At 41.4% G+C, this 19,247-nt stretch overlaps 1 protein-coding gene across 2 annotated transcripts in view; it reads left to right on the forward strand.

Moving 5' to 3' along the window:
• LOC110293760 (protein argonaute-3) overlaps positions 1–5,037 on the forward strand; it is an 80,419-nt gene extending 75,382 nt beyond the window's left edge. For both annotated transcript variants that reach the window (XM_029475685.2, XM_029475684.2), the window contains exon 19: positions 473–5,037. In XM_029475685.2, coding sequence (XP_029331545.1) covers positions 473–581 — 109 coding nt within the window. In that variant the 3' untranslated portion in view covers positions 582–5,037. The remainder of the gene's footprint in view (positions 1–472) is intronic.
• The last annotated feature ends 14,210 nt before the right edge of the window (positions 5,038–19,247 follow it).

Raw genomic sequence — 19,247 nt, forward strand, 5'->3', positions numbered from 1 at the left:
CATGGCACCAAGCATGCACATGGTGCTTATTATATGCATGCAGGCAAAATACTCATACACATAAAAATCAAATCTTTAAAAAAAAAAAAAAGAATGATCTAGTGACTTAGTTGCTTCTCCAAACTATCCTAGCAAGATTGATTTTATACACACATATATGTATGTATATATATATGTATATATGTATGTGTGTGTGTGTGTGTATATATGTATATGTGTGTATATATATATATATACACACATATACATATATGACAAAATGATATGGTGTCTGAGATTTGTTTCTAATTAATCCTGAGAAAATGAAAGAGCCAAAATAGAATTGGCCATATTGAAGCTAAATGATAGACACAAAATTTACTACATGAGTCTCTATTTTCTAGTATTTTTGGAATTTCCTACAATATGTAATATTCTTCAGAGTTATTATATTGGAGCAGAATGTTTGTGTTCATTAACCCATCTCTTACAGTGCTGAAGGAAGCCATGTTTCAGGACAGAGCAATGGGCGAGATCCACAAGCTCTTGCCAAGGCTGTACAGATTCACCAAGATACCTTACGCACAATGTACTTCGCTTAACAAGTCCAAGTTTATTCTCCGAGACAAAGAGATGAAAAGTGAATCAACATACAATGTATGTTTCCAATGGAGTCAATTTGCTGGGGAGGCCTCCAGCCATACAGAAGCCAGTACTATGTAGAGGTCTGGTCCTTAAGTTGATCCAAGGAAAATCGTTTACACCGTCAAAGAATGCAGCACCATTGTACACTAGGGAGCCAGCCCGCTGCTTTTTTGCCGTCTCCTGTAGAAGATACATCACCGTTGTTTATTCTTACTTCTTACAGTCTAACCCTTTTAATGCCTTTACCTCAAGTTGCTTAGCAGCACAACTATCTCTGCAAAAAAGTAAAGAAAAAGTGAATGGTGGCTTAAAAACACACAATTACACAAATAATGATTGTTCAGTTATATGTGCAGAAAAAGTAATGTGCATCTATTCTTGTAAAGGAGTCTGTATTTTCAATACCCTCACATTACTTCATGTGCATATGTATCTAGATCTAGGTTACTGATGTATATGTGTCTGTGTGTATATCTTATAGTTCATTTCCCTGGAGAACTCTCTTTCCTTATATCCCTCCTTAGGCCGCACTCATTTCCTTTACTGTCTCCCTTGCCTTCAGCATCTATACTTTGGTCCCTATAGCTACAAGTGACATTCCTGTGTTCATACATCTGGTTCCCTTGAAGGAAAGTTTGACAAATTAGACTTCTGGCTTTACTTTATGTCCCTATTCCTAGCTCCTTTCTCTCACACAGGAGTCCTCAGCTCTTGACGCTATGTTTGTGAGCATCTGCTCCCTTCTCTGGATTTATCACATGTGCACTGTGTTTAGAAACAGTGGCAACCTGGGGATTCTTTTCTGTAGTAAGTTTGTTAAAGCTGCTATAAATACGAAACCTTGTCGGACATCTTTCAGATCAGTGCAAATATTCTGAAGCCTCTGTTTGTATGAGTTATACCTGGAAATTCCTCCAAAACTCTATAGGATGGAAAAAGGAAGGAATTGGGGTTGGTTTGGTTTGGTTTTTTGCTAGTTTACTCACTGTCCTTATACCTTAATGTGATTTTCTCACATATAAATATATACACACACACACATGTTGAAGTATAGCTCCCTTTGCCTTTATGTTCATTAGAATAGTGCTTTAATAATTATAAACTATATTGGCTATATCTTTTCTAGAACTAGAATCATGTTTAAGAATGAAGACAGTTTTTGCTCTCTTTTAGTGCAATAAGCAATTTTACAGGAAAGTCGTGTCTGTTGTCCTCATCGTGGATAACAGGAAGAACAGACATCTGTAGTTTAAAGGGAACAAAGTAATACAGCCTTAATTTCAGAAGAAGAGCTTCATAATTTTCAGTTTTAAAGCAATTCCTTAAAAAAATTTTAGCCAAAGGAGTAAAACCTATTAAAGCATAGTTGAACTTAAGTTTTTAAAAATGACAGTGAACAGCTTAAGATTTAAATATTTTTTCTTTTTTTTTGGTTTTTCAAGACAGGGTTTCTCTGTGTAGTCCTGGCTGTCCTGGAACTCACTCTGTAGACCAGGCTGGCCTCGAACTCAGAAATCCGCCTGCCTCCTCCTCCCAAGTGCTGGGATTAAAGGCGTGCGCCACCCCGCCCGGCTTAAATTTTTTCTTACTTATTGAAGAATTGTGCTGCTCTGACTAACAGGAACTGAGAAGATACAGGATGATTTTTTTCTATCTTTTACCAGTATAACTTTCTCTTTAAAAGTAAGATGGCAATGATGAAGGAAATTAGGACTTTGGTCATTTAAAATTAGTAAAATTTCCGAAATACAGTGAAAACTTTAAGAAACGTAGTTTTCTCCACTTCTTTAGTGAATAACCTTAGTGACGTTGGAGCTGTCAAAGCTGAGCTCCTCAGTAATGGCAGGGTCAGGGGACTTTGCACTTTGAAGTCATGAACATTGCATGTGAGTTTTCTCTGTTGTCCCCACCCTGGCGCTGAGGACAGACACTACAGATGTTTGTGGAATGCACTGCCTTTCAGAGCCCCACCCCACCCCACGCAACCCCGCCATGAACAGGAATGCAGTTATGTCTTCATTTGCTCTCTTTAGTCCACATTGTTGCCAATTTACTACATTTCAATATAAAATCTGAGCCATGTCCTACAGGCATGAATTCTTCTGTCCCTTTGCCAGAACACTAAAGAAAGTACTGTATTTTATATGTTTATTGCTTTGAAGTATCTAAAATGCGATCCTCAATACTGTTTTAAAGCTGTTTACTGTTTACAAAGGATATCATGTGGTTTATACATTTTTCTCCTTCCAAAATATTCCCATCTCAACCCTGGCAAAAGAAAACTCCTTACAACATATTTGGGGTGGGTTGGTTTGCTTGCTTGTTCTGGAGACAACGTCTCTCTCTATTGCCCATGCTGGCCTCCAGCCCCTGGCCTCCAGCAGTCTTCTTAACCTCTCTGGTAGGTGGAACCACGGGGCTCCTTCCATGATGCCTGGCTGTCGGGGAGCATGGCCAAGAGAATAGAGTGGTGCAGGCTCCGTGGTCAAAGTCTTTGTCTGGGTTGTGTTTGCTCAGTAGAAGTAAACATGTTTTCCAGCCCCTGCACATTCACATGAGGAGCATTAGGGAGTCGCATGGGCCCTGCCCCTTTCCTGACCTTTGGTCTCACACATGCCAGAGTGAAGCCCTTACTTTTAATTCTTATTTAAAAGGATTTTTTAAGGGGAAGAATTTTTTTTCTAAAATATAAGGTTTTATCTTTTAAATGGCTTCTTTTTTAGAATGCATTTATATTATTCAGTCTTGCTAGTTTAAGATAATTAACTTAGAATATGTATAGTGTATTTCTGTTTTGCCTACTAATAAATTGTTATACCAAACTTAATGCCAACAAACTTTATGCTTAGAATTTTAAGATAAGAAGGCCTATAGAAAATACTTCTTGAAATTTATACTATTTTTCCATTTCTGGTTAGAATTCCTAATCTTTTTCTTAAGTTCCTTTCAGTTTAAACATCATGAAGCCATAGTAACATTTCTCTTCTACCGTACTCTTGCTCCTCGTTGATGAATGTCAGCTTGTGGTTTTGTTTTGTTTTTTTATGGTATGACTTATAAAACTGACTAAAATGTCAATCTGAACAACTTATAGAATCGACTCTCTTGTTTAGAAGAGTTGAGAGTTTAATGTATATTCTTGATGGCAAATGTGTCTATAGAGTGTGCATGTTACATGTCTATATTACAGTATCTAAGCACTGGCATTGATACCATATATTAATAATTCTGTAGCTGCTATATTTATTGAGGTAGAGCCTGACATTTATTGCACTAAACAGTAAGGAGACAAGCAACATGCCAGGCAGGTGTCAGACACTTTTGGTTTCTTAGATAAGTTTAAGGACATAGAACATGAAGGTAACGAACAGCAGGTACTTGAAACTGTGCTGGCTTCAGTTTAGTTACAGAATACCTTTGCTTTAGAAACGTAGGGTTTTTACATTGACAGTCCACATGAGGGTACTTCAGTCTTCTCAGTCCTGGGCTTTGGCACATTTCCATATACATACGGATGGCCTTTTATTTTATTAATAGATAATTATCTTCTAACAATTTTCCAGGAAAAAAATAGTCTGGAAGTTCCTCTGCTTATGACCTATTAGTTTATTTTTGTTCCTAAAGAGAATCTGGAAGGGACTCCAGTAGGAATGTTCTATGTGCTTTGGAAGGCATTTGATAAAGATTCATCTCTACCTTCTAGCAGAGAGACTCCTCACCTTCAAAAGACCCAACAAGTTTTCTAAGCCAGGCTCTCTATGGTGCCAGTAGCCTAATAATGACTTTCATAGTGTCTTGTAGATTGTAGGGTGGCAAGTGTGTCTTGGGGAATTAAAACCAGCTGCTGCTGAGTAGAAATGGCTTCAAGATCTCAGTCACAGGCAGTGTGAGCGCTTGGAGAACAGCCATAGAAGTGAAGCCCAGAGAGCTATCTATCCAAAACACATGGTGGGGCTTTCAGATGCTTAATTCTTAGGAAATTCACTTTGGACACTGGTAGAATAGTTTGTTCCCTGTCTGATTCAAATGTTTAGAGTAATGTTTTGCCAAGAAGTTTAACTGACATCTCTGCATAATTTTGACTGGGTGTCATTAAACTAAGTTATATGTTCAGTTAAGCCAAGTTAAGGTATACCTATAAGCCCAGCCCTCAGGAGCATCAGTAATTCAAAGCCAGCCTCAGCAACATGTGACCATGTCTCAAAACACAGCAAAGACTTTGTTTACCTCAGCCCTGCAGGTACTCTCCTGCTGCAGTTCCGTGTAGTTCACTTGTCTCTTAGAAGTTGTGTGAGTTCCTCAAAGAAAGACAGTTCACTTGTCCAACATTCGTGAAGTGTTGGCCCCTTTCATCCTTTTTGAGAATTCATAGATATTTTCAAAGCTTTAATAAAAATAGTTGGAGAAGTTTAACTTGAGTGAGGTCTTCCTGAGTCTTGTTATAATCCTGACTTGAGTGTCTTCATTTTCCTTTCCACTTAACACAGAATATTTCTGTGATTCTATGAGTCAAAAACTAAGCCAGGAATAATTATGTAAAGGTCAATACAGAGGACAAGGGGATGGCTAAGCAGGTAAAGGCACGCACCAGCAAGCCTGAAAACCTGAGCTCAATCCTTGGAACCCAAACAGTGGAAAGACAGAACCAGCTCCCATAACTTGCCCTCTGACCTTTATACACATGCCATGGCACCACCCATTGGGCTCAAGCATACCAGCATTCATGTGTGCACCAGCGTGGCATGCCCGCGCGTGCACACACACACACACACACGCGTACTTTTAAATGTTGCAATTTTTAAGTCTATAGAAATCAGAAAGGCAGCTGGGCTTAGTGCATGCCTATGATCCTAACCAGAAGATCTGGAGTTCAAGACCAACCTGGGCAGTTTGAGGCCAGTCTAGGATACATAGTGATACTGTGTCCCCCAACTTTGCCAAACCCCCTGCCCCCAAAAAGAAAAACACAAGACAAAAGAAATCAGAAAGAATTGCCTCTAAAACATATTGGCAATGATAAATATGCTGTGATTAATTAAACCCAGGCTGAGTCCCAGGGAAGGAAGGTGATTATATAGCAATAAAATATATCACAAAAGAAAAAAGATTATAACATTACATTTTATTTTGTTTTTGTTTTTGTTTTTTTTTTTTTTTCGAGACAGGGTTTCTCTATATGGCTGTCCTGGAACTCACTTTGTGGACCAGGCTGGCCTCGAACTCAGAAATCCGCCTGCCTCTGCCTCCCGAGTGCTGGGATTAAAGGCGTACGCCACCACGCCCGGCTTAACATTACATTTTATGTTTCTAATTTTCCCTGTAAGTCAGCAACTCTAAGATGAACAAGGCTTCTGTTGATACAGTCCATGGCCAGATGAAGTGTACTTCACCCATCAAAAGGAGTGCCCCAGAATTTTCTTAAGAATCTTTTGTTCTTAAAGCATGAGAGTTAATGACTTCAGCTTTAATGGGGATGGCGAACCCCAGGGTGAAGGGTTGGGTTCCCAGTAGAAGACCATGATAAAGCTCGAGAGAGCAAACAGATGACAAAATTAGGATCTTCTCAAATCGCCAGCCAGCTAGTGGGTCCCCTTCCTTTTTTAAATCAGTGCCTAAGGTCACCAGAGCCTGCTATTGTTTTAGGGTCTGAGTAAAGAGGTTTTTCAGGGTAGACACTGAGTCATTTTTTTTTTTAAAAAGCAAGGTGGTTCTCAGAAAGTGCCTTTTTTGAAGATGGTGCTGTAGATTTTTGTTTTTCAAATAATATAAAGCTAAACTTTTTTTAGGATAATTGAGAATACTAAGAAGATGTCAGTTTCCTATAAATAGTGTTATTTGTTGTCCTGAATCCGGTCTAGAGAACCAAGGGAGCTCTGTAATAACGTGTCTAAGTTGATGCTCACCGAGTTAATTTTGTAAATTTGAACATATAATTTTTAATTCTCAGCTATGTTTGAAGTGTCTATGACATATATAAGATAACAGATGCTGTAGTAAGTGCCCCACGGCAAAGGAGCCGTGGCAGGAGCTGTGTACAGTGAGGAGCTTCTTCAGGTTCAGCACAGGTTACCTCCCGACCTAACCTTTCCTGATGACTCCTCCTTAAGGACAGTGCTTACATAGGAAGAGCTACATCACTGACACCAGTTTAACCGAGAAAGCAACAGGACAGCTCAGGCTTTAGGGAGATTTTGGGTTTTAGACAATAATGACTGTTTTAAGTGGTTCCTGGTTTTTAGGGTGGAAGGACTGTGGAAAATGTCAGGAAGAGGGCACGGTCAATTATTTAACAGTCTGAGGGTGTACTCCTTGGAAGAGTAGGCGTGCTTGCTTAGCATATGCAAAGCCCTGATTTCATCCCTAGCACTAGGGGAAGAAAAAATGCAGTTTGGGCTGTAGGAATAAGCAAAGTGAAACCATTCAAGCCCACTAAGAACTCGGTCATCTGTTAGGAAGCTCGCAGCTTTTTCTTACAGCAAGAAGCAGTAAACAGCTAAATGACCAACTTAACCAATTCCTGCCTGTGAATTTAGTGACCATTCCTCTAGAAGATAACCATACTAAAAACACACAGAAGCCACCACCCCCCGCCCCCACCCCCCACCCCCAGTAACCTTGTCTGCAGCATTATGTAAGAATGTCAGTAACATTACACTGATTGTCTGGGCTGAGCTCTGGCTGTTCGCACATTTTCGCACATCATTTTTATAATGTCTTAATAGCAATTATTAGTTTATTTTTAAGATTATTTTTTAATTTTTCTATAGTGATGTTTATATGTATTGGCAATTTGTGTGCAACTTTTGCATTTTGCCCAAATGTTGGGTTTAAGGTATTTTATTTTTATAGCTATAATCTAGCTTTTCGCTTTCGTTGTGATATTAGCAGAAATTGAGATAGCATGTTAATATATCAACCAAACTACTAATTCCATAGAATTTGGATTTTTACCAATAAACCATTAGCACTATTTTCTACTTTAGAATATTTAGTATTTTATACAATGGGCATTAAAGACAGTCTTTAGGTGAATTTCTATATGTAGATAGGATGGAGGGCTTCTCTGTACGTTAGGTTTGGGTTTTCTCCTTCATTTGGGAGCAAACAAGCATTAATAAACTGGATTTATTTTACCTGATTGCAGTTTGAGGGAAGTTGACAAATAAAAGATTGTTTGGTTTCTTTTTTTTTTTTCTTTTTTTTTTTTTTTTTAGCTTGAGGCACATTGCTCAAGATTGTGATTCATTTTTATAGTGAGGAAGACAAATGGAAAAGGACATATAAGTTGTTGATAATTAATTTCCAAATGACGTTTTCCTACCCATAATTATTTGGAAGATTTGCTACCCTGAACTTTCCTAGAATAGTTTTAAAGTTGGTTCAACCCTGAGTGTCAGTGAAGAAAAAGAGTGTAGGGATCTGGGAAGAGCAAAGCCAGAATGATAAAAAGTCTTTCGGCTGATTAAAACTGACCTCAGAGGGCCTGAAGTGATGGTCCAGCACCTAAGAGGCAGAGGCAGGCTGACCTCTGTAAATTCCAGGCCAGCCAGGGCCACAGAGTGAGACCTTATCTCCAAAAATACAAAACAAAACAAAACACCAAAAACAAAATAATAACCTGAACTAATTGAAAAGCAATAAAAAGTATGATTATAGAATATTAATTTCAAGTATATACAATCATTGCAGTTTTTTAGTAGATCAGTCTCCTTTATATTGGCACATTAATTCCTTTAAATATAAGAATATAAAAAAATATGTATTCTCTTAAGAAGGTAAAATATTTCCATTATATTTTTACACTCCTACTTTGCTTGCTAAGGAATTTTTTCTTTCCTGTGAGAAATGAAAAGAGAATGTTTATCCGTTCTTGAATTTTTAAATGTAAAACCGTTGAGGCTCAGTGCCTTTCACTTCCCTCACTATATTCTGTTCTCCCAGCGAGAAGGGGGAAATGGGAAGGCTTTAGGTACTTGCAAATCAGAAGGTATTTTTTATCTTGTTAACTGTTAAGGAGAGACTGGGTCAAGTGGCTCTTCCCCCCCACCCCTCCCCCAGGATAGCTAGGTCACCTTGACCACTGTGTCTTCAATTTTATTGTATGTCAGCATTGTTCCAAGTAGATGGGCATAGCATCCTTTTACACTAATGTTCTTGAGGCTGTCCGAAATCCAGTTTTCTTTTCTGAAAGCTTTTGGGTACCTGAGCTTCCGTGGGAGGCTCCACACACCCAGATACCTGGCACCCATCGGTGCCACATCAACAATGAAATACTGGGTGGTTTGTTTAAGTTCACAGTCCACCTCTTGAGAGCCGAGTATCTGTGCAGGGAAGTGTAGGTCATCTATAAAAGAACCTTTGAGAACAGTCCTGTGAGTAAAAAAATCTGTGCACCTTGCTCAGAAGGCTTCCCTGTGTTTGTTTTATTCTTCCCAGTAATGGACCATGTGCACGTCTGTAATTTTGTGTTTGCAGTTGAAGAGGCTATATCAGGCTAGGGATGTAGCTCGTGCAAAAGACTGCTTGCCTCACATGGTTGAAGCCCTAAGTTCAATCCCTAGTGCTTCACAAACTGGCTTGGTGGTACATTCCTGTAACCCCAGCACTCAAGAGGATCAGAGTTCAAGGTTCTCTTTGATTATGTACTGAGATGGAGGCCGTCCTAGGAAACTTGCATCGAGGCTTCATCAGAGACTGGATAGGGAAATTAATTAGCCTGGTATTTCATGCCTAAAGTTTTCATCTTCATGACTTTTGTTTGAAAAAAGAAAACAAAAAACAAAACTGCCTAGACTTAGCTGTTTGATAATCTTCAGCTGAAAGAAGGAATGGTTCCAGTCTCGTATGTGTGTGTGACTCTACCCTTATTGAAGGATCTGTGGAAACAGGAAGGAATCTGAAGACGCTGACCAGTAAAGCTGTGCAAGCAGGAGTGAAGGGGAATGGGAGACAGTTTCCTTGCTGGAATCCTAGAAACCATGTATTAGTATTTTCCAAATTCACAGGTAACAGAGCAGTTACTGCTGTTTGACACAGATGTCAAGGAAGGGTTTGTATTAGCTCTTTGTCCCAAACCCAGAGCTGTGCCTGGTCTTGGCAAAGTAACATCTGCATTATAGTGAGGAGGTCACATGAAGTTGTCATCCTTAAGTAGAAGCCTGGCGTTACTATAACTTTGGTGGGTCTCTCCTGAGCCTTGTCAGATTTTCCTGGGGAAAACACTGGTGAGTTAGAAGGAAGGAAGGATGTTGTTTGTTCATCTGGTTAGTGCATCCAGTTTGGTCTCAAAGAGTTAGTAAGAGGAAGCTTTGGTTTTTATAGCAATGCACTTGATCTCTGGTGATGACTAAGTGCAAACACCTCTCTTTTCACAGTCAGAAAATGATTCACTGTTGATGAGATGAGGGCCTGCAAGCCTGCCTTGTACCAGGTATAGGCAAGCGGTGTACTTCGGGTGGCAAAGCACATGCATGGCAAGCACCAACCTGCCCCCACCCCCGCCCCCACCCCTGCCCCCTTCCAAGAAACAACCACCAAGAACAGCAAGCACGAACTGGTGGGCTCTTTTGTCTGAAAGTTTTCCAGGTGCCTTCTTAGCCCAGGGCACAACTTTTTCTTTTCTTTAAACACAAGGGTTTACAGGCAGTTTACATAGGCCTCTACTATGGGTGAATAGTCTTTAGAATAGTTGGGGAAGAAGGGCCATTTGCCAGGAGGTCCTGCTTGATGAGAAGACTGTTTTAGCCAGGCATAGTCACACATACCTTTAATCAAAACACACTAGGAGACAGGGCAATCTCTGATTTTGAGACCGATTTAGTCTAGTCACAAGCTCCAGACCAAGAAAAAGAAAGTTCTGACTTATTTTAGTACGTGGCTTCTTTTTTTTTTTTTGGGATTATCGAGACAGGGTTTCTCTGTATAGCCCTGGTTGTCCTGGAACTCACTCTGTAGACCAGGTTGGCCTCGAACTCAGAAATCCACCTGCCTCTGCCTCCCAAGTGCTGGGATTAAAGGTGTGCACCACCACACCCGGCTAGTACATGGCTTCTTTTTTTTTTTTTTTTTTTTTGAAAGGCTCATTTTTTTTTATTAGGTATTTTCCTCAATTACATTTCCAATGCTATCCAAAAAGTCCCCAATACACTCCCCCAGCCCACTCCCCTCCCCACCCACTCCCACTTTTTGGCCCTGGCGTTCCCCTGTACTGGGGCATATAAAGTTTGCAAGTCCAATGGGCCTCTCTTTCCAGTGATGGCCGACTAGGCCATCTTTTGATACATATGCAGCTAGAGTCAAGAGCTCCGGGGTACTGGTTAGTTCATAATGTTGTTCCACCTACAGGGTTGCAGATCCCTTTAGCTCCTTGGGTACTTTCTCTAGCTCCAGTACATGGCTTCTTTTTTTTTTTTTTTTTTTTTTTTTTTGGTTTTTCGAGACAGGGTTTCTCTGTATAGCCCTGGCTGTCCTGGAACTCACTTTGTAGACCAGGCTGGCCTTGAACTCAGAAATCCGCCTGCCTCTGCCTCCCGAGTGCTGGGATTAAAGGCGTGCGCCACCACGCCCGGCCAGTACATGGCTTCTTAAGTATATATTTTTTAAATAGGTTGAATGGATCAATATTAGACAATTCCTTCTAATTTACATTTCTTGCTTTCTTAAACTATTCATTCCTCTTACATATTTATTTACTTAAAGTTATTATATAGATATATTTGTCACATTTGATTTATTGGTGTGTAAAAAATGCTATACAAAAAGTACATTTTTTAGGGCCTAGAGAGAGCTGCTCAACTGTTAAGAGCACTTACTGTGCTGTCAGAACCAGAATTCAGTTCCCAGCACCCACACTGACAGCTCAAAATGCCTGGAATTCCAACCTCCCCCCACCCCAGGGGGGGTCTGATGCCCCCTCCTGGCCACAGTGGGAACATATGCACATAAGTAAAATAACATAAATTTATACCAGGCATGGGGTCATACATTTGAGTTTCTGATCAGCCTGCCTGGGCAATATAAGACCCTGTCTCTAGAAAAATTAAAAATTCAACCCATCTCTAGTCAGGTGTGAGCTGTAACCAATGTGACTGTTAAAAGGTCTCACTAAAAGGGGGCTATTAAGAAATGATTAAGCCTTTGAGAGTAGAAAGGTCAGCAGACAGAGCATATGCCAGAGACTTGCCTGTCACTCACACTGGCTCTGACACTCATCTGTTCTGTGACCTCTGGCATTTTCTTTCCCCTCTCTGCCTGTCTCCCTGGAGTGGTGGCACCTGCCCTCACCTACCTCACCAAGTCCCCTTGAGAATCAGTTTGTGAATAACCTTTGACTTCCCCAGAGAAAAAGCTATTCAGAAGTTCAGAGTGGTAGAGAGGGTCTGAGGGCTCCTTTCCTGTTGGTCTCTTTATGAGACAAGCATGAGAGACATGGAGGCATCGTGATGTGGTGTGTCCTAGCTCTTTCCCCAGAGGTCAGCGAGTGGGCACACTTTTTTCTTTGTACTAACCGCTGGCAAAAACATAAGTTTTCAAAACTAAATTCCTTTCGGTGGTGCTAAAGTAGTCGCAGCTGCACTTTGAGTTATTGGGGAGGCCATCAGGCTCCCAGAGTTTATTGCCCCCTTGTCTCCAGGTGCCTGTGTTTCCTGTCCACCTCAGCTGCTGTTCTGCCAGGCCTTCCCCAGTGCTCCTTGGCAGATACTTGGTCCGTTTCCCTTGGAGAGGTGGGTGGGTTCTAAGAGCAAAGTGTCCTGATTTCACTTGTCACTTGGCTTCACCTTAAAAACTCCCATCATCATTTATCTATAAAAGCTAGAGCATAAGCCGGACACCTCTAGTCCCAGCTCGCAGGAGACTGCAGCAGGCAGAACACAAGTTTGAGGCCAAGGCTACTTAGTGAGACCCTCTCTCAAAAGTCAGAGAGACTGGCCGGCCGCAGGTGATATTGATGTATGGCCCATGTATCCTACGGAGTGCAGGCAGGGCCCTTACATTTCAATAGAAAAACCATTTTCCTGTAAGGTAGGACTCCGGGTTCTAGGAAAGGCATGTCACCACAGGTATAAACAATTCCTTTTTGCAACAGATGAGTTTGTTGCTTTTGGGTTTGTTTTTAAAGAAAAATGAATGTATGTTAAGTATACAGGGTATGGATGAATTCAATGTTTATTCTTATCTCTACTAATAGTGACCTCTCGTTCTTTCAAGCATTTGGGCCTTTCCAACTTCTTGCTAACAAATATGACATCTGTTGTTAGTTGAATAGAACAATTAGAAATACAAGGTGAGAAGTTGAGGAACTTTATGCTTAAAAATGAGAAAAAGCTAAGTGTGGTGACTACATCAGTAATCCCAGCCCTTGGAAGGCAGAAGGATGGGAGGATCATCCAGGCCAGTCGCGGCCATGGAGCAAAACCTTGTCTCCAAAAAACGGCACCGTGTGCAGTGCAATAGCTAACACTGATATATCAGAGCACTGTTAAATGGTTTTTACTGTAATGTGTAGCTTTAATGTCTCTCTCCGTTATGGACCCATAAAAGTATTACTGTATCCTCTAAGTATCATTTTGTGAATTAATATGTGGGTGCATTTGTAGGCTGTGGAAAACAGTGCTGTTTGTATGTATGTATGTATATATAAATACTTTATAACACTCTATGGATTAAGTTTAAATAAACAGAATAATATGTTGTTTCTTTCAAGTTGGGAAGACTAACATGGCAGTCTGACCATTCCGTTGCACCCCTACCCCTCCCTCAAGATTCCCTTCTACACAAAGCGTTGCTAACTGCTCCTGCTTCAGACAATTGCTGCTGCTTTTAAACCCTGAGTAATGGGTGAAGAACTAACATTCTTAAAGGGACCTTTCTGAGGAGTGAACTGTAAATTATAAGATGGGGGGGGGGTGACACCTGCAAAACATCGTCTACATGGGTAGCCTTTTAAATTTACCTTTTAATCACCTTGACCATGTGTGCCTATTTGTATTACAGATGTGAACTTCTATTTCAAAGTTAACAGAATGTTTTAAAACTGAAATATTGCATAAATTCAGAGTAACCTTTCCCACCCTCTTCTACTCCCAGCTCTTGCCAAATATTCCTACTGACACCAGAGAACAACATGGGGCTCTGACCCCTTCCTCACCGTCCCTTCCTGCAGTAGCTCTGTCAAATGCCTGAGCTCGCCTCCTAGTCTCCGTTGGCTTTTCATAAGAAAGAATAGTTTACTATAGTATTTAGACTGCAGCATTTCATAATGTTTGTCTAGCTGCTGCCTTTTTACATATTTGGCTTCATGCTAACACCGGGTAAGACAGTGGAGGTCTGATCTGTAAGTTACATGGGATCAGAAAAGACACAGACTAATACTTGTCGGTCATGTTTAAGAAGAGGAACGGGGGCTCTCCTGGGGGTGGTTTATGTGATCACGTGTCAGAGTCACCAAATGCTGAATTCTCTCACTGTGTACTGGGGACCAGGCTCTGATCTGTCATGTTAACTCCTTAAAGATGATGTGGGATTATGAGAAGCAGAAAGCTAATAAAGTTTTTAATCAAAAGTGCTTGTCTTCAGTATTTCTAGCTTGGTATTAAGTTTTCTACTTTAGTTTATCCTACCCTAAAAAATTATTTCAAAACCTTATGTGTGAAGTTGAGCTAGAAGTTGGTTTTAAACAGTTTGGTCCACGTGGCAGCTCATAAGCTTCTATAACTCCAGCTCTGCAGGATATGACTCCCTCTTCTGGCCTCTGTGGGCACCGAGCATGCATGTGGAACATACAAATACATACAAGAAAACCCTTATAAAAATAGACCTATCAAAAATATATTATACTTTTGAATAATTACAAACCCTTAACAAACAACCCAAGACAGACTGAAAAACAGAGAAAATGATGGGGTAACAGGGAGGAAAAGCCCTTTAGTCAGGAGTCTGACTAACTGGGAGTCAAGAATTCTATCAGGCAGTGGTAGCACATGCCTTTAATCTCAGCACTTGGGAGGCAGAGGCAGGTGGATCTCTTGAGTTCAAGGCCAGCCTGGTCTACAGAGCTAATTCTAGGACAGCCAAGGTTATACAAAGAAACCCTGTCTGGAAAAAGGGAGAGAAGGAGGGAGGGAGAGAATTCCAGCACATTTACTGTGACCATTGCTAACACAACAGCCCTTTATGCAAAAAATAGTGGCAACTCCAGCCTCAAGACCTGAATGTATATGACTTTGGATAGAGAAGGCCTCATTCCTTTCCCCAGACACTTCTGGAAATCTCAAACAAGACTGTTGACTTTGTTTATAGTGCCCTGCCAGATGGCTCAGTCAGTAGAAGACTGGCCAAACAAGCCTGACAGCCTGACCTAAGCTCAGTCATCAGAACTCAGGATGGAACTAGAGAACTGACTCCTGATGCTTGTCCTCTGACCTCTATGTGGGCACCATGGCATAAATGGACCAACAAACACAAGACAACAACAACAATTATAATAATAAATAACTCTTTTTAATGAGCATGACTTCATTTACAATAAAGATAATTCACCATTCTGCATCCTATGAGCTAGACTTTTTTAACATTATCAATTCTAATCCTATTGGGTGCCCCCAGACAATAGCTTCAAACCCACCCAGCCCCTATCTATGACCTGTAAAGATAGCAGTGTTCCTCATCAAAGAAGCCCACATGAATGCTCTGGGGCATGTCTTTCTCTCTGAGCTCTCAATTCTCATGTTTAAAATCTATAAGGAGATCTTCTAATAAACCTCAGCTCATGTTCATACTGGAGAATTCCAACTCTCTTTTCTAAGTTGAAGCTACAATGACCGTTTGACTTGAGTCAAGGTTCCTGAAAGATTTGGGAATTCTGGCTACTGTGGGTGACAGGAATGTACCTCCTGTCCCTGTCCCTGTCCCCTACATCACTGATACTTTTTTGTCCATTTTAAAATGATTTATTTATTTCTATTTGCATTCGTGTTTCTGCCTGTGTGAGGAATGTCAGGTCCCCTGGAATTGGAATTACAGACAGTGGTGAACTACCATGTGAGTGCTGGGAACTGAAGCCCAGTTCTCTTGAAGAGCAGTACTTTTACCTACTGAGCCATGTCTCCAGCCCCCAGCTACTGACACTCTCAAACAAAACTCCAAATAACCTAAAGTGCGTCTGTCACCTGACGGCAACCTCAGGGCTAGTCAGTATCAGACAAATCTAATGAGAGTAGAAAAACATTTCAAAATCACAACCCTCTTAAGATACCAGTCTCCAACAAGCAAAGTCAAGCTTACCAGCAAACCTCAGATTAAATCTTGGCTATAATTCGGGAAGCAAGTTAGTAAGTTGTTCAGAATAGAAGGGAACTCTGATCATCTGCAAGGGACAAACACAAGAATGGAGGGCAGTCTTAACATTTACACCTTGTCATTGTCGGAGATACTTTTCCAGAGGGTAGTTAACACTCAATTTTTAATATCCAGCCACACCTCTTCTTAGCACAGATTCTAGGTGCTCCTGCAATATCCAGGGGTCCTGTTCACACACCAGCTCCTCCAAGTGCTGAGCACAGACACACCTCCTACTGGAAGATCTGTCTGTGCTTCCCTGAGAGCTTCAAGAAGTATGTCCAGTGGTGTGTCTGCGCAGAGCCACTTGACCAGGCTGAAGTGCTGGATGTGGGACCCCCCCATAACCACCTGTAAACTGAGTATACAAACTAGTCATTTATTTTTACAACTCTAATCCATTCTTTATATCTCCTTTTTATGACGTATGTAAGTGATAATAAAGATTTTGACTTGGTTTAAAAAAAAAAAAAAGAAAAAAAAGAAAAGAAAAAGAAAAGAAATCCCAAGCAGGCTGGGGAGGTGGCTCAGCAGTTCAGAGCGCTTACTGCTCTTTCAGAGAAACCAAGTTTGGTCCTCAGCTCCCATATCAGGTGGCTTACGAGTACCTGTAACTCCAGCTCCAGGGGCTCTAACATCCTCTTCTGTATTCCTCGTGCCCCTACATTCACGTGTCCAAACACACAGAGAGACACACAAAAAATAGAAATAATCTTCGAAAATAAAAACAATGTTTTCATAATACCCGTTGCCGTCAAGATACAGAGTAGAGTGTGCCACAGGGAAGAGATGTAAAGCTGAGGAACACTCTGTCTGCCTCTAGGCAGCACCACTCTGAAGAAAGAGCTTAGGAAACAGTGGTACAACTGACCTCTCCACCCAGGCTGTGTAAGCAACGCACAACGTCCTCTACAGACATTAACACAGCTGTGGTCAGTGGCTAGCTATGGGCGACACTCATTGAGACATGACTTTTCTATCAGAGTACATCAGCTGAACGATTACTAAAGTACTGTAAAGAGCTTCATGTATATCTAAGTAAGCACAGGATTGCATCCCTTGGTCCCATTTCTTTTGATTAAATATCAATCACTTTAAAAATTATGCATTCTCCCCGGAAGGTAGTAGCATAATCCTTTAATCCCAGGCAGAGACAGACAGATCTCCTGTGAGTCCATGGCCAGCCTGATCTGCAGAGTGGATTCTAGGCTACCCAGAGAAACCTTGTCTTGAAAACCAAAAAAAAAAAAAAAAAGTCTCTGCATTCTCAGGCTGAGAACCTGCATAAAGATCTGGGTGACAGCCGGGCGTGGTGGTGCACACCTTTAATCCCAGCACTCTGGAGGCAGAGGCAGGCGGATTTCTGAGTTCGAGGCCAGCCTGGTCTACAAAGTGAGTTCCAGGACAGCCAGGGCTACACAGAGAAACCCTGTCTCAGGAAAAAAAAAAAAAAAAGATCTGGGTGACCCCTCACCCTGCATAAAGCAGGCATGGTGATAGGCAGACAGGCGTAGGGAATATCCTAGCTACCTGGGATTCCACTTGGTTTGAGCCACAGCTGTACACACGCCCCCCCCCCAACAATGCACTTGACAACCTAGGACCACACCTGCATCAAGTTGTGCACAAGACCCACTCCACCCCCAAAATGGAATGAGTTTCTCTGTCTCTAACAAACACCAATGACCTTTCAATGGACAGCCTTATTCAAAAATATTCCTAAACATATGAGGATAAGGATTAAGCTGGCTCATCCAGCCTAGACTGGTTGTAGGTAAATAGGCAGTAAAACAAACTGTGTCCTCGAAGAAAAGTCCCTAATTAGTATGCAAAATTAGGCATACATAAAATTAAAACCAGATGCATCAGGGGAAGGAATATGTGTAGTGTGTGGGGGGGGGGGAGGCTTATATAACCCAGAACTATCAATCAAAATAAAGAAGTACCCAAATTTTATTTTATTTTTTTATTTTTTTTTTTAAAGATTTATTTATTTATTATATGTAAGTACACTGTAGCTGTCTTCAGACACTCCAGAAGAGGGCGCCAGATCTCGTTACGGATGGTTGTGAGCCACCATGTGGTTGCTGGGATTTGAACTCTGGACCTTCGGAAGAGCAGTCGGGTGCTCTTACCCACTGAGCCATCTCACCAGCCCACCCAAATTTTATATGTGTGGCTGTTCTGCATGGTTTGCTTTTCAGGTTTCAGATTTCCTGTTTTTGTGGTCTGTCTCTAGGATCCTGCATAATCCAGAAAGCTCCCGGACAGTCAGGGTCGGTAAAACCACAGCCAGGAGCTGCAGACCCACTGGGCTGAAGAACAGGGTCTGAGTCAAATCTCTGGTGCTAGCAAGGGAGAACATCCTAAACTGTGTCTCCCCCCACCCCCAAAAAAACCCTGAAAGGGCATTAATGGATAACCATCTGGCTTCAGGAACTCTAAATCCTGTAAGATCACTGTCCAGCAGGAGTTCTGCTAAAGAACAAAGGCACACCCTCCACTGCTCCATCCTCAAGAGTCAATGCTAAACTGGCCTGTCCATTAACACCTAGACAGAGCAAAATCCCCTGGGAAGAGCTGTGTGCTCTGGAGCTGTCAGCAGTACGATAAAGCCTTTCTAGACGGGCACAGTCATTGTCCCTTCAGCTGGTGTGCATTGCTTGCACAGCCTGAGCATGCTCAGTCCTTAGGAATGTGCTATCCTCTACTCTGTGCTAAATTCTGCCCACATTTCACACTGTAATGTCAAGGTTTTTTTTTGTTTGTTTGTTTTGTTTTGTTTTGTTTTGTTTTGTTGGTTTTTCGAGACAGGGTTTCTCTGTATATCTCTAGCTGTTGTCCTGGAACTCACTCTGTAGACCAAGCTGGCCTCGAACTCAGAAATCCGCCATAGATAGACAAATTGATTGCTGGAGGAAATGATGGATCTTTAAATTAATTGGTTAATTAATTTGGGGGGACATTAGGGGCAGAACCTAGGGCTTCATAAAATCAGAGCATGTGTTCCACTACTGAGCTATGTGCCCAGCCTTAACTTGCTTATTTGGAAACACTTTATGACAGAAATAAATAAACGCACATGATGGCGCTGGGGTGGCTTCAGCAAAAACCCATGAATGAATGGTGAGGTAGCCCTGCTTTTCACAGCTCCTGGGGTTCCCACACATCCTGCCCAAGGGAAGAAACTGTTGCCAGAGTTCAGTCAACTGATGGGTTAGCCAGGAAGAAAGGAGTGAGAGGGATTAGTGTATCTCCGTAGCAAAGAATTGCCTCGCCTTTACAGG

This window comes from Mus caroli, unplaced genomic scaffold, assembly GCF_978045245.1.
Source record: "Mus caroli unplaced genomic scaffold, Mus_caroli_1 scaffold_6, whole genome shotgun sequence".
Classification (NCBI taxonomy): domain Eukaryota; kingdom Metazoa; phylum Chordata; class Mammalia; order Rodentia; family Muridae; genus Mus; species Mus caroli.